Source organism: Chiloscyllium plagiosum, unplaced genomic scaffold (assembly GCF_037043375.1).
Source record: "Chiloscyllium plagiosum isolate Xiang-an unplaced genomic scaffold, Cpla_swu_hap1 HiC_scaffold_22, whole genome shotgun sequence".
Lineage (NCBI taxonomy): Eukaryota > Metazoa > Chordata > Chondrichthyes > Orectolobiformes > Hemiscylliidae > Chiloscyllium > Chiloscyllium plagiosum.
Window position 1 is genome coordinate 65,418,057 of NW_028270160.1, and position 13,929 is coordinate 65,431,985.

Below are 13,929 nucleotides of genomic sequence, written 5' to 3' on the forward strand. Positions count from 1 at the left end.
CAAAAGTACTTAGGGTGGTAAAGAAGGCATACAACATGCTTGCTTTTATTGGTCAGGGAATGGAGTTCAAGAGTCATGATGTCACGTTGTAGCTTTGAAAAACTTTGGTTAGGGAGTGTTGTGTTCAATTCTGGTCACCACATTACAGGAAGGATATGGAGGCTTTGAGAGGGTACAGAAAAGCCTTAATACCTGGATTAGAGGGTATGAGCTATGAGGAGAGGCTAAAAAACCTCAGCTTGCTTTCTCTGGAGCAGCAGAGGCTGAGGAGACCTTTGATAGATGTTTATAAACTTATGAGATGCATAGATAGGGTTAATAGTCAGAATCGCTCTCCCCCAAGATTTGAATACTAGGGCATGCATTTAAGGTGAGACGAGAAAAACCTCAAAGGAGGTGTGAGGGACAATTTTTTTAAACAAAGTAATAGGAGTCTGAAATGCTCTGAGAGGAGTGGTAGAAGCAGATACGATAGAGGTGCTTTAGGGACTTTTAGATACGCACACAAATATGTCGGCAATGGAAGAACACGGACTGAGGGCAAACAGAAGGAATCAAACTTGGTATCAAGTTTCACACAGCATAGTGGGCTGAAGGGCCCATTCCTGAGCTGTATTGTTCCATGTTCCATGCAAATCAGGAGTACGATGGAATACTCACCACTTACCTGGATAAGTGTAGCTCCAACAACACAAAAAACTTGCCACCATCATGAACAAAACAGCCTGCTTGACTGGCACCACTTCCACAAACATCCAATTGCTCCACAACCCATAAGAGCCTTACTATCTTGAATTTTTCAAGGTACCATTTACAATAAATTTGCCAAAGATCCTTCGGCAACATCTTTCACACCCAAAAGGACAAGGGCAGCACCACCACTGACAAGTTCCCCTCCAAAGCACTCTCATCCTGTCTTGGAAATACAATGGCATTCCTTCTGTGTTGTTGGGTTAAAATCGTGAAACTCCCTTGATAACAGCAACGTAGGGTACCTACAGCAACATGTATTGCATTGATTCAAGAAGGCAACTCACTAAAACCTTCTCAAGAGTAACTAGGGATGGACAACTAATGTTGGCCAGCCCGTGATACACACATCCCATGAGTGAACAAAAAGCCAGTACTGAGATCTGGAGCTCTGTCGTGTAGGGAAATTCTAAGCGAGCACATCATTATAGTGTAAAGGGCAGATGGGGAGCAACAGTTCCTAGACTGTTTTCTGAAGAATTTCCTACACCAGTATGTTGCTAACCCAATGAAAAGGAGTCACTGTCAGATCTGGTTCTTGGGAATGAAATGAGTCAGGCATCAAGACATGAACATTTAGCAGATAGCGATCTGCTTATGGAACAAAGAATGAATAAAGGTATTGAGATTCTAGTCAAGAATAAAAAAAAAATTCTATATAGACAACTGGGATCAAACAAATTTCTTGAAGAGTAGAGAGAGTTTGGAGGCATTCTTAAGACGGAAATCAGGAAGGCAAAGAGGGTACATTCTTGGCAGATAAGGTTAAAGGAGATTCTACAAACATATGAAGAGCGAGAGAGAGAGAGAGAGAGAGAGAGAGAGTAGTGTCCCTTAAAGATCAATGAGGTCATCTTTGTGTTGAACCTCAGGAAAAGGGAGAGAAAATTAAACGAATACTTCATGTCAGATTATAATTTGAAGAAAGAAATGGAGGCTGGAGACCTCCGTGAAAACAATTCACATTACAGAAGAGTAAGTGCTGGAGGTCTTAGAAAACAAAGTTAGATAAATTTCCAAAATCTGATCAAGTGTGTCCCAGAACATTGTGTGAAGTTAGGGAGGAAATTTGAGGTCCCCTATTAGAAATATCTTTTCTGTATCATCTGTAACCACAGGTGAGGTGCTGGAGGACTGGATGATGGCTAGTGCTGAGTCTTTATTTTAAAAAGGGTGTAAGTAAAAGCCTGGGAGCTACAGACCGGAGAGTCTAAAAACAGTGGTGGGTAAGTCATTGGCAGTGATTCTTAAAGATAGGATTTACATGCATTTGGAGAGACAAGGAATGATTAGGGACAGTCAGCATGGTTTTCTATGAGGAAAATAGTGTCTCACAAATGTGATTCAATTTTTTGTGGAAGTAACCAAAAGGATTGATGAGGGCAGAGCAGTAGGCTTTGTTAACTTGGAATTTAGTAAAGCCTTTGATAAGGTTCAGCATGGTTGACTAATTAGCAAAGTTAGATCACATGGGATTCAGGGTGAACTTGCCAATTGGATGCAAAATTGGTTTTACAGTAGGAGACAGAGGGTGGGGGTGGACGGTCGTTTTTCAAACTGAAGGCCTGTGACTGGCGGTGTTCCACAGGGATCAGTTGCTGGGTCCATTTTTGTTTGTCATTTATACAAATGATTTGGATGAGAATACAGCAGGCATAGTTAATAAGTTTACAGATGACACCAAAATTGGTGGTATAGTGGGTCGTGAAGGTTGCTGAGTGTAAGTTAGCGCGCTGAGCTTGAAGGTTTGTTTTCAGATGTTTCATCACCATACTACATAACATCATCAATGAGTGTCTCCGGTGAAGCGCTGCTGGTACATCCCGCCTTTCTATTCATAGGTCTTGGTTTCTTAAGGTGGGTGATGTCATTTCCGTTTCTTTTTTTTTACAAGGGAAGGTAAATAGGATCTAAATCAATGTGTTTATTGATGGAGTTCTGGTTAGAATGCCTTGCCACTAAGAATTTTCGTGTGTGTTTATTTTGCCTGTCCTAGGATGGTGTTGTCCCAGTCAAAGTGGTCTCCTCCTTTGTCTGTATGTACAGAAACTACTGATGGTTGGTCGTGTCTTTTGGTGGCCAATTGGTGTTCATATATCCTGGGGGCTAGTTTCCTGCTAATTTGTCCAGATGTAGTGGGTTTTTTTTTTAAACAGTTCTTGCATGGTATCTAACAAACGGAGCTGTATCAAGACATTATTTTAACAAGCTACATCGCAGTGCAGCATCCACGAACCACAAAAAGCAGAAGAAAAATACCTGTGCAATATTTTCAAGAAAAACGGGTACCCAATAAATACAATCCGCCGATTCCTCAGAAACAAACCCAAACAAACAGACACAATGCAACCAAAAACTACAGCCACATTATCTTACATCAAAGACATATCAGAAATGACTTCCAAACAACTCAGACTCCTTGGCATCCTGATAGCCCACAAACACTTAAATAGCGACTAATGAACCGAAAGGATCCATTAGATACCACCAGCAAAACTAACAAAAAAAAACAGAAATGACATCACCCACCTTAATACACCGAGACCTATAATGAGAGAGGCGGGACATACCACCAATACTTCACCGGATACTCTCACTAATGATGTTACCTAGTATGGTGACAAAACGTTTGAAAACAAATCTTCAAGTTCAGCTAGCTAACTTACATACTTATCATCAACCTGAGCTACAAATGTTCCCAAACATCGCTAGTGAAGAATACTATCTAAGATTACAAAGAGATCTAGCTCAATTGGCTAAAAAGTGGCAGATGGAGTTCAATTTGGATAAATTCATTAGTATCGCATTTTGGTAAAACAAACAAGGGCAGGTCTTATACAATTAACGGTCGGATCCTGGATAGTGTTGTGGAAAAGAGAGACCCAGGGTACATAATTCTTTAAAACTTGTGTCACAGGTAGGCAGCTTGGTTAAGGCAGCATTTAGCACACTTGCCATCACTGCTCAGACCTTTGGGTATAGTAACTGGAATGTCAATTTGAGGTTGTACAGAACATTGGTGAGGTCCCTTTTGGAGTACTGTATGCAGTTCTGGTCACCCTATTATAGCAAGGATATTATTAAACTGGAGAGAGTTCAGAAAAGATTTCCAAAGATGTTGCTGGGAATGGAGGGTTTGAGTTTTAAAAAATAGACTAGGAGGCTGGGACTTTTTTTGCTGAAGTGTAGGAGGTTGAGGGGTGACCTTATAGAGATTTATAAAATTATGATGGGCATAGATAAGCTGAATACAAAAATCATTCCCTAAGGTGGGGGTGTTCAAAACTAGGGGGCATACTTTTAAGGTGAGATGCAAAAGATTTAAAAGGGGCATGAAGGGCAACTTTTTCTTTAAAACACAGTAGTGGGTGGATTGAACTGACAGAGAAAGTGCAGGCACACTTACGATGGTTAAGACATTGCATAACTACATGAATCGGAAAGGTTTGGAGGGAGAGGGACTAAACACAGGCAAGGTGAGGCTCGATCAGTTTGGGAACACGGTCAGCGTGGACTAGTTGGACTAAAGGGTCTGTTTCTATGCTGTGTCACCCTCTGACTCTATCCCTTTCATCCCTCTCTCTTGGTTCTGTCTCCATCCATAGCAGGCGGCACAGTGACTCAGTGGTTAGCACTAGGGCCCAGGTTCGATTCCAGCCTCGGGCAACTGTCTGCGTGGAGTTTGTACATTCTCCCCATGTCTGCGTGGGTTTCCTGCGGGTGCTCCAGTTTCCTCTCAGTCCAAAGATGTGCAGGTCAGGTGAATTTGGCCACGTTAAATTAACGATAGTGTTACGTGCATTAGTAAGAGGGAAATGGGTCTGGGTGGGTTACTCTTCGGAGGGTCAGTGTGGACTTGTTGGGAATCTAATCTAATCTATCCAATCCATTCACCTCACCCCCACCATCCCCAATCTCATCTTCAGCATAAATACCTGGCTTTTCCTAGCTGTTATCAGTTCTCATGAGGAGTTACAGAACTAGAAACATTAACTGCTTTCTCCTCACAGATCCTGTCAGACCTGCTGCGTGTCACCAGAAATTTCTGTTTTGCTTCACATAGAGTCATACAGCATGGGAACAGATCTTTTGGTTCAACCCGTCCATGCCGACCAGATATCCCAACCCAATCTAGTCCCACCTGCCAGCACCCGGCTCATATCCCTCCAAACCCTTCCTATTCATATACCCATCCAAACGATTCTTAAATGTTGCAATTGTACCAGCCTCCACCACATCCTCTGGCAGCTCATTCCATACACGTACCACCCTCTGGGTGAAAAAGTTGCCCCTTAGGTCTCTTTTATAGCTTTCCCATCTCACCCTAAACCTCTAGTTCTGGACTCCCCGACCCCAAGGAAAAGACTTTGCCTACTTACCCTATCCATGCCCCTCCATTTTGTAAATGCCTATAAGTCACCCCTCAGCCTCCGAAGCTCCAGGGAAAACAGCCCCAGCCTGTTCAGTCTCTCCTATAGCTTAAATCCTCCAACCTTGGCAACATCCTTGTAAATCTTTTCTGAACCCTTTCAAGTTTCACAACATCTTTCCAATAGGAAGGAGATCAGAACTGCACGCAATATTCCAACAGTGGCCTAACCAATGTCCTGTACAGCCGCAACATGACCTCCGAACTCCGATACTCCGTACTCTGACCAATAAAGGAAAGCATACCAAACGCCTTCTTTACTATCCTATCTCTCTGCGACTCCACTTTCAAGCAGCTATGAACTTGCACTCCAAGGTCTCTTTGTTCAGCAACACTCCCTAGGACCTTACCATTAAGTGTATAAGTCCTGCTAAGATTTGCTTTCCCAAAATGCAGCACCTCTGAATTTATCTGAATTAAACTCCATCTGCCACTTCTCAGCCCATTGGCCCATCTGATCAAGATCCTGTTGGATTCTGAGGTAACCCTCTTTGCTGTCCACTACACCTCCAATTTTGGTATCATCTGCAAACTTACTAACTGTACCTCTTATGCTCGTATCCAAATCATTTATGTAAATGACGAAAAGTAGAGGAGCCAGCACCGATCCTTGTGGCACTCCACTGGTCACAGGTCTCCAGTCTGAAAAACAACCCTCCACCACCACCCTCTGTCTTCTACCTTTGAGCTAGTTCTGTACCCAAATGGCTAGTTCTCCCCGTATTCCATGAGATCAAACCTTGCCAATCAGTCTCCCATGGGGAACCTTGTCGAACCCCTTACTGAAGTCCATATAGATCACATCTACTGCTCTACTTCTTCAAAAAACCCAATCAAGTTTGTGAGACATGATTTCCCTCACACAAAGCCATGCTGACTATCCCAAATCAGTCCTTGCCTTTCCAAATACATGTACATCCTGTCCCTCAGGATTCCCTCCAACAACTTGCCCACCACAGAGGAGAGGCTCACCGGTCTATAGTTCCCTGGCTTGTCCTTACCACCCTTCTTAAACAATGGCACCACGTTAACCAACCTCCAGTCTTCCGGCACCTCACCTGTGACTATTGATGATACAAATATCTCAGCAAGAGGCCCAGCAATCACTTCTCTAGCTTCCCACAGAGTTCTCGGGTACACCTGATCAGGTCCAGGGGATTTAGCCACATTTACCCGTTTCAAGACATTCAGACTCTGTAATCTGGACATTTTGCAAGATGTCACCATCTATTTCCCTACGGTCTATATCTTCCATATCTTTTTCCACAATAAATACTGATGCAAATCTGCACTGGTTTGCTTTATTATATAAATATAGAGGGCCAGGAGCTCAACTTGAAGAAATGTTATGAAGTCAAAGGCATTTACTGTACCTTTAAGAAACATAGAATGCTGTTCTGAACTGAGAGCTGACAAGCACCAGTGTATGGCTGGATGAGAGTCCCACAATATACTAGAAAATTGAAAATATGTAACATTTGGCTATGAAGTGGAAATCTGAGTTTTCGTTGCTGTTTTGACAACAATTCAAACTTAACCACTTTAAATGATGCCCCAGGATGCTAAAACCTAATCGAATTTAAATGCATTGTTTTGTCAACATCAAACCAATGAGACGATCCAATGTTGGCGGGGGGGTATACAAATGCAGGCATTTTGAGAATTGGTCACCAAGCAACTGCTGTAAGGAGAGAAAAACTCCTGGAGAACTAAATGCCCATCTTGCTCTTAGAGAAATTAGGAAACACTCTATCAAAGGTACCTTTTCACATGAAACATACTCACAGTAAGAAGAAAGACGACAATCCAGGGAAATCAGCAGCCAGAAGAGTGAAGACACAGAAGACAACAGAAACTGTGTGGTCTTGAAATTAAGTTGATGTAATTTTAATAAGTGTCTTATTAGAACAGTATATTGTTAGAATTGGATGCAGATAGAAAGCAGTTAAGAGGCTTAGATTTGTGAATAGTTTTTGTTTAATCTTCACTTTTAGAGTTAGAAAATACATTTACTTTAAATAGTGGAATCTGGGAGTTCTCAGTCAGATTTTAATAGACTACGAGGCGAGGTGAGCTTTTCTGGATGTTTGGTTTAATTAACAGATAGGTTCACCTCCGTGTCATAACAAAAGCTAATATAAAAAAGTAAGAGGAAATATGAAAAGACAGTGGCAGTTAACATATATGCAAACCCATACAGACGGTCAGAATGGACACATAGGTGTCAATGAAATGTGAAGCATTTCACTTCTTACGAAGGACACGGAAAGGCAAATCAAAATGGGTCCATTTCTAAAACAGGAAGTGGGGCTTGGGTATATATATATATATACACACACAACAATCATTGAAAATGGCAGCGTAGGTTGAGAGACAGCAGTTAATAAAACACAAGGAATTCTTGGATTTATCAATAAGAATAATAACGTGCTTCTTTTCATGCTTATGTCAAATATCTTTTAAATGCTGATTCAGCCTCAACTGGAATAGTAGATTCAGTTCTGGAAACAACACTTCAGACAGGATGAGACTTCAAGAGGATCCTGAAACAATTCATAAGAATTGTTCCATGATGAGCTGGCAGTGCATGAAGATTGGAGAAATTGTGACTCTTCTCTTAGAGGTTGGAAGGAGATATAATAGGAGTATTTAATTTCATTATGGCTTGGACAGGGTTGATAGAAGGAACTGATCAAGAAGCAAAGTGTTCAGATTTGAGATAATTGCCAAAAATAAAAATAGTGATCTGAAGTAACCTTTTCCCCTCAATGGTTATGATCTGGAGTGAAGTATCTGAAAATGTGATGGAGACAGATTTAATTGTAGTTGCCAAAAGGAAACTGGATCATTATCTGACAAGGACAAATTTTCAGGCCTGCAGAGAAAAGGCAAGGTAGTGACAATGGGTGATTAGCTCCTTTGGAGGACCAATAGATGCAGTGGACCAAATGGCTGCCTCCTTCACTGTAACAATTCTCAGATTCTATAATGAAGTGGTAATTGACCAGGGTGAAGCTGCTTTTTGTGCACAAGATATACCTGGACAACTTTCCATAATGTAGCTGTTGCAACCGCAAGTCACTGGACAATTCCAGAGGCCAAATCTGGGCACATGGGCTCAAACTTAACCAATCCAAATAATTAAATCTGGAATTAAAAGCGTGTCTCCCTAACAGTGACACAACAAATATCATCAATAGTTGCAAAACAAAAATCTGATTCACTTTTAGGGAAGAAAACCTGTCACTTTTAGATGGCATGTTGCAGTGAGGACATAAGGAATCTGCAAGATGATATAGATAGGTTGAGTGAGTCATCTTAAATTTAGCAGATGGAGTTCAATGGAGGAAAGTGTGAACTTCTGCACTTTAGAAGAATCATAAATCAGACCATTATTTACATGGATAGAGACTCCCAAAAAGTGCATCACAGGAGTTTGTGAGCATTCTTGTACGTGTAACACAAAACATTAGCATGTAGGTGCAGCAAGTAATTAAGGCAGCAAATGGAATTTTGGGTTTTATTGTTGAAGGGGTTGAAGTAGATAAGTTTGTTACAAATGCACAGGTGAGGACTGGAGTTGTGTACTGTTCTGGTCCTCATAATTAAAAAGAAAAAAAAACTGGCATTAGAAGCAGTTCAAAACAGATTCACCAGATTGCTCCTGGGATGAAAGGAGGAGAAGAACAGGCAACATTTTAAATCATGTCCAGACAGGCTTGAGAGTTTGAATAGACCACTCCTGCATCCATTTCTTGTGTTATGTTCTTAACTGGTCTGGTCTGGTCTACATGTAAAATTAGATCCACAGCATTGCAATTGACAACAAACGGTCACCTGAAATAATCTCGCAAGGCAATCAGTTGCTGTCTCGAGTAGTGTTGTATTGTAGTTATATGAAGCACTATATTTTTACATTTGCTTTTCTAGTTGGTTTCTACAGACTGATTCCCTACACAAAACGACATACCATAAAATCCCAGAAGTGATAAATCCCAGTCAAAGTTCTCCTATTGGACTTCAGGTTTAGTACTTCTAACAGAATCCTGACATGAATGGATCCCTTACCGATCTAATATACATGTGATCTGGAATGAGCAGACATCAGTGACATATCCAGAAGAGACAGCAAGCAGCATTTTCTTCTGACCACTGACAACCACTCTGTCTCCAACCATTAGCGTAGTTTTCGATATTGACCCAGCTCTCCGTGTGAATTTGTGCTCATACTGTCCATCAGCAATGGTCTGGATGCAATCACTGCGCACAAGGTTAGCAACACAGCATCCCTGCAGTTCCCTATTGAAATAAAATAATCCAAGCACAAACATTAAACAATGTCAAGACAGTATACTGTTCTTCTCATACTTGGAAAATTCTCTCATAAAAAAAGACCATAAAACCATAAGACATAGGAGTGGAAGTAAGGCCATTCAGCCGATAGCGTCCGCTCCGCCATTCAATCATGGCTGATGGGCATTTCAACTCCACTTACCCACACTCTCCCCGTATCCCTTAATTCCTTGTGATTTCAAGAATTTATCAATCTCTGCTTTGTAGACATTTAATGCCCCGACCTCCACTGCTCTCCATGGCAATGGATTCCACAGGCCCACCACTCTCTGGCTGAAGAAATGTCGCCTCATTTCCATTCTAAATTGACCCCCTCGAAGGCTGTGTCCACAGGTCCTAGTCTCCCCACCTAATGGAAACAAATTCCCAGTGTCCACCCTTTCTAAGCCATGCATTATCTTGCAAGTTTCTATTAGATCTCCCCTCAACCTTCTAAACTCTAATGAATACAATCCCAGTATCCTCAGCCGTTCATCGTATGTTAGGCCTACAATTCCAGGGATCATCCGTGTGAATCTCCGCTGGACGCGCTCCAGAACTAGTATGTCCTTCCTGTGGTGTGGGGCCCAAAACTGGACACAGTATTCTAAATGGGGCCTAACCAGAGCTTTATAAAGTCTCAGTAGCATACTACTGCTTTTACATTCCAACCCTCGAAATAAATGACATTACATTTGTTTTCTTAACCACAGACTCAACCTGCAAGTCAACCTTTAGAAAATCTTGCACCAGCACTCCCAAGATCCCTTTGTAATTTGGCTTTATGAATTTTCTCACCGATTAGAAAATAGTCCACGCCTGTGTTCTTTATTCCAAAGTGCAAGACCTCCCATTTGCTCACGTTGAATTTCATCAGCCATTTCTTGGACCACTCTGCTAAACTGTCTAAATCTTTCTGCAGTTTCCCCACCTCCTCAGAACTACCTGCCTGTCCGCCTAACTTCATATCATCGGCAAACTTTGCCAGAATGCCCCCCACTCCCTTCATCCAGATCATTAATATATACAGTGAACAGCTGCGGCCCCAACACCAAACTCTGCGGGACACCACTGTTCATTAGCTGCCATTCCGAAAAAGAACCTTTTATCCCAACTCTCTGCCTTCTGTCAGACAACCAATCCTCAATCCATACCAGTAGCTCACCTCAAACACGATGGGCCCTCAACTTACTCAGCAGCCTCCCGTGAGGCACTTTATCAAAGGCCTTTTGGAAGTCTAAGTAGATAACATCCACTGGGTTTCCCTGGTCTAACCTACTTGTTACATCTTCAAAGAATTCTAACAGGTTTGGCAGGCACGACCTTCCCTTACTAAATCCATGCTGACTTGTTCTAATCTGATCCACTTCCAAGAATTTAGAAATCTCATCCTTAACAATGGATTCTAGAATTTTACTTAACTGAGGTTAGGCTAATCGGCCTATAATTTTCCATCTTTTGTCTTGATCCTTTCTTGAACAAGGAGGTTACAACAGATTTTCCAATCATCTGGGACTTCCCCTGACTCCAGTCATTTTTGAAAGATTACAACCAACGTCTCCGCTATTTCCTCAGCCACCTCCCTCAGAACTCTAGGATGTGGCCCATCCAGGCCAAGAGATTTATCAATTTTTAGACCTTTTAGCTTTTCCAGCACTGTCTCTTTTGTAATGGCTACCATACTCAACTCTGCTCCTGGACTCTCCTTAATTGATGGGATATTACTCATGTCTTCCACTGTGAAGACTGATACAAAGTATTTATTAAGTTCTTCAGCCATTTCCTTATCTCCCATCACTAGCCTTCCTGCATCAATTTGGAGTGGCCCAATTTCTACTTTTGCCTCTCATTTGTTTCTTACGTATTGAAAGGAACTTTTACTATCATTTCTAATATTACTGGCTAGCTTACCTTCATATTTGACCCTCCCCTTCCTTATTTCTCTCTTTGTCATCCTCTGTTTGTTTTTATAGTCTTCCCAATGCTCTTGGCCACTTTATAGGCTCTCTCTTTTTCTATGATACATTTCCTGACTTCATTTTGTCAGCCATGGCTGTCTAATTCCACCACCCCCCTGTCCCGGATAACCTTTCTTTTCTTTGGGATGAACCTCTGTACTGCTATTACAAAACAAATGGAGAATCTCACCCAAAGCCTTCTCAATACTGACACTCAAAACTCAAAGTTCTCATTTTCAACAATGCAACAGTTTTCTCTGGTGAGAAGAAAAATTGACCAGGGATCCTGATCAACAGCCAAATCGAATACCAGGTTCAGGGATGCTTGAATTTGGCACATTGTTCAACTGACGAATAACCATTTGGACAATACATACATCAGAGATCAATATTGAAAACATCTCCAGCAAGACGTGGTGTTTCAGTCCTGGGGACTTGACATCACTTATCTAGACACAGTACTCAGCAGTTTAAGGTGTAATCTGGATCACTGGAGTGGAGATCCACTTACTGGAACAAAGCAAACATCTGAAAGAATATGACACCTACCAAGATTCAGATAAAAAGCTAATCATTTTGAAGCGAAATGCAGTAGCTTAAACATTAAATCTTGAACATTATGATCAGGTGTAGAATATATAAAATAAAGAATATAATCAGCAACATTCTAGATCTTCAGTAAATAAATTGAGACCTAAAGATTCTCAGAAGTGGTGACCGGCAAGTCATTGAAAATTCACCATTTCTAATTATAAATAAATCAAAGAACTGCAGATGCAGGAAATCGAAACAAAACAAAATTGCTGGAAACACTCATCAGGTTTGGCAGAATCTGTGAAGAGACAGCAGAGTTAACATTTTGGGTTCAGTGATCGTTCTTCACAAGTTGAATTGAGTTCAGAACTTGAAACTGCTGAGTTTTTCTAGCAATTTCTGTTTTGGTTTCTGTTTGCAACACTGACTCTATACCAGATATGCAGTCCTAAATCAAACACAAACCACAGGAAAACCCTAATTGTTCCAAACTTTGGAATTCTGGATAAACTGAAATCTGATTTCCATAAATCCCCTCCTGCATCAGCCTGTGAAGGTCATCCACCAAGCTCCACCTCACACACCAAACACTAAAGCCATCACATCTGGCCACTAAGTTCTACACCCACCAGCAGCCCACACAAAGACACTTCACATCACAAGGTTCTTGGATATTGTGGATTCTTTCTCACCTTTCCTCTGCAGAGCGCAGCCAAATGTTTCTTAGTACTCCCTTCTTATCGACCGCTTGTGTCTCCAGAACACACAGCAAGTACCAGAGCCGGAAGTATTGCAAGTGTACAAGTTTCAAGTGCTCAGTATCTTGCTGCAGAATTGGTTTCACATCTGCAGGTACAGAATTGTCCTCCAAATCCTGCTCCACTGCCCTGTAGAAAACAGAACAGCTTAATCCATCAGAGTACAATATCCAATTTACAATCTCATCATATTCACAGAGGAATTTCTTCTCTCAGAAGTAATAAATCTGGGGAATTCTTTACCAAAGAGGGATGTGGAAGCTGGGTTAAGTACTGTATATCCAAGGCTGAGAGACAGATCTTTAAACCAGCAAGGAAATCACAGGGTAAAGGAAAACAAGGGTGGGGTTGAAGATTATCAGATCAGCCATGATCGAATTGAATGGTGGAGAGGTTCTAAAGGCCAAATGACATACTTGTGCTTCTATATTTTCTGGTCATTTCACCTTTCTGCCCTTCAGTATGCAGTTCACCTACTACATTTGAAATTTCATAGCTTTACAACATAAATTTGATTCCTTGGTGATGTGGAATCAGACATGAGCACTTCTGCTTGGGAATAAGGATACAGGAGTCAGCCTGGTTCATACCACCATAAAATTTGAATACCTAAGTCATAGATAATCAAATTAGGGAAGTGACTTTGTCGTTGAAGAACTAGCATAGGAAAGAGGGCTTCCATTTCATGGAACACTGGCACCAGGCTGGAACGATGTTTCTTTGTTACAAGAATAAGTAGGGCAATCACAGCGAATTAAAGTTAGTAAGTTTGTTGTAAGGCTAAAGCAAAAAAGGTAGTGTAAGCAACAGTTGAAGATTGAACTGAAGTGTACAGTAACAATCAGAAGTTGTGCTTTAGGCCCCACTATTACAGGAGAGAGAAATTCATTTTAAGTATTCATCTAGATGCTCCTTAAAATGTTGCAAGCATACCTGCCTCCACCTTCAGGCAGCACATTCCGCATTTCCACTAAACTTGGGGTGAAAAACGTTCACTCAGATCCCCACTAAACCACTTAGTCCAAATATTCAACTTATTCCCTCTGGTCTTAGACTCTTCTGCCATGGAGAAAAGACTCTCACAGTCTACTCTATGCTTCTCATAATTAGGTATACAGTCTGTTCTGATATTACTCTAAAAATCACAATGTCAGGTTATAGTCCAACA

General features: G+C 41.4%; 1 protein-coding gene across 2 annotated transcripts in view; it reads right to left on the reverse strand.

Moving 5' to 3' along the window:
• dna2 (DNA replication helicase/nuclease 2) overlaps positions 1-13,929 on the reverse strand; it is a 130,552-nt gene that overhangs the window by 47,914 nt on the left and 68,709 nt on the right. For both annotated transcript variants that reach the window (XM_043712247.2, XM_087999146.1), the window contains exons 10-11: positions 12,696-12,890; positions 9,248-9,478 (exon numbers count right to left, since the gene is read on the reverse strand). In XM_043712247.2, coding sequence (XP_043568182.2) covers positions 9,248-9,478; positions 12,696-12,890 — 426 coding nt within the window. The remainder of the gene's footprint in view (positions 1-9,247; positions 9,479-12,695; positions 12,891-13,929) is intronic.